Genomic DNA, 1361 nt, shown 5'->3' with positions numbered 1-1361 from the left:
TTTGTTCTTTCTCTACCCTCTCGCTCACAAGCACGCTCTCTCACAGGCAAACTATCTCGCTCGTAAATACGTTAGCAAACCACGTGATCTATTCACTCACCTAGCTCGCTCATATATATCGGTCTGCGAGGGTTAAACGCCATCACTGCGAATGCGTACTCGCCTCTCCTTTTTTTTATATTTTACTTATTCGTTCTTGAACAATGCCACCAAAGCCTGCCAGCAAGGGAGCTAAGAAGGCCGCCAGCAAGGCGAAAGCTGCTCGCAGCACGGACAAGAAGCACAAGAGAAGGCGAAAGGAAAGCTACTTTATATACATATACAAAGTGCTGAAGCAGGTTCACCCGGACACGGGCATCAGCGGCAAAGCCATGTCAATAATGAATTCGTTCGTCAATGACATCTTTGAACGAATCGCAGCCGAAGCTTCTCGCCTCGCCCACTACAACAAGAGATCCACAATCACCAGCAGAGAAATCCAGACGGCCGTCAGGCTTCTGTTGCCCGGCGAGTTGGCCAAGCACGCCGTCAGCGAAGGCACCAAGGCCGTCACCAAGTACACCAGCTCAAAGTAATCGACCACTGAAATAAAGACAAGACAAACGGCTCTTTTCAGAGCCACCCATTCTAACGATGATACGCTTGCCAGCTTAGCCAAACTATTTTTTTCATTCTTGAGTATATCTAAAAAACACGGGATGGCTGTGAGGAGTCCTTTTCAAAATATGGTATATAATTGTCAGTTTCATATAAATATATATATATACACACATATACTAACAAATACATACGGACAAGTACAGTCATATATTAAGACAAATAAGCCGCAATCTTACTAACAGATTGTCAGTGTTCATAAAAATATATACTTGCAAGATTAACACATGTACATGTCAAGTATAGCCAGTACAGTATGTACAGTATAGAAAATACTATATACATCGTAATCTTACTAAAAATGTTCAATTCATCTATATATAACAAACACAAACATTCTTATCTGAATTCATTGTCAAAATAAAGTAATTTTTTTAAATAATGTCTACAAATCATTAAACTTATTATGCAAAAACCAGGATAAACATACGGCATGTACGCACACAACACATGAATGCACATCTACATGTCATTACCAAAAATAACTGACAAAATTTGAACTTTCACAAAAAAACAATTTAATAATCACAATCACAGTTTATTAAAAACACTTTCAAATATTTCTTAAAATTTTCACATTAAAGATATCCACAGGAAAACCCATTTGTAAAACGTGGTTCCAGCTTCTTGGACCCCTGCATATGATATGGTCGTCTTTAAAAAATTTTTTCTTCTCTTTGCGTTTAAAGGAGAAAAAAGGCATT

The 1361-nt window shown here is 38.5% G+C and overlaps 1 protein-coding gene across 1 annotated transcript; it reads left to right on the top strand.

The window, feature by feature from the left end:
- Nucleotides 1-380: 380 nt before the first annotated feature.
- Nucleotides 381-575, top strand: HELRODRAFT_79282 (hypothetical protein; the record flags this gene model as incomplete). The annotated part of the gene is made up of 1 exon (XM_009019439.1): nt 381-575. One exon carries the CDS (start codon nt 381-383, stop codon nt 573-575), a length of 195 nt encoding a protein of 64 aa, XP_009017687.1.
- Between the last annotated feature and the right edge of the window lie 786 nt (nt 576-1361).

This window comes from Helobdella robusta (genome assembly GCF_000326865.2).
Source record: "Helobdella robusta unplaced genomic scaffold HELROscaffold_24, whole genome shotgun sequence".
Lineage (NCBI taxonomy): Eukaryota > Metazoa > Annelida > Clitellata > Rhynchobdellida > Glossiphoniidae > Helobdella > Helobdella robusta.
This window is presented reverse-complemented; position numbering and strand designations above follow the sequence as displayed.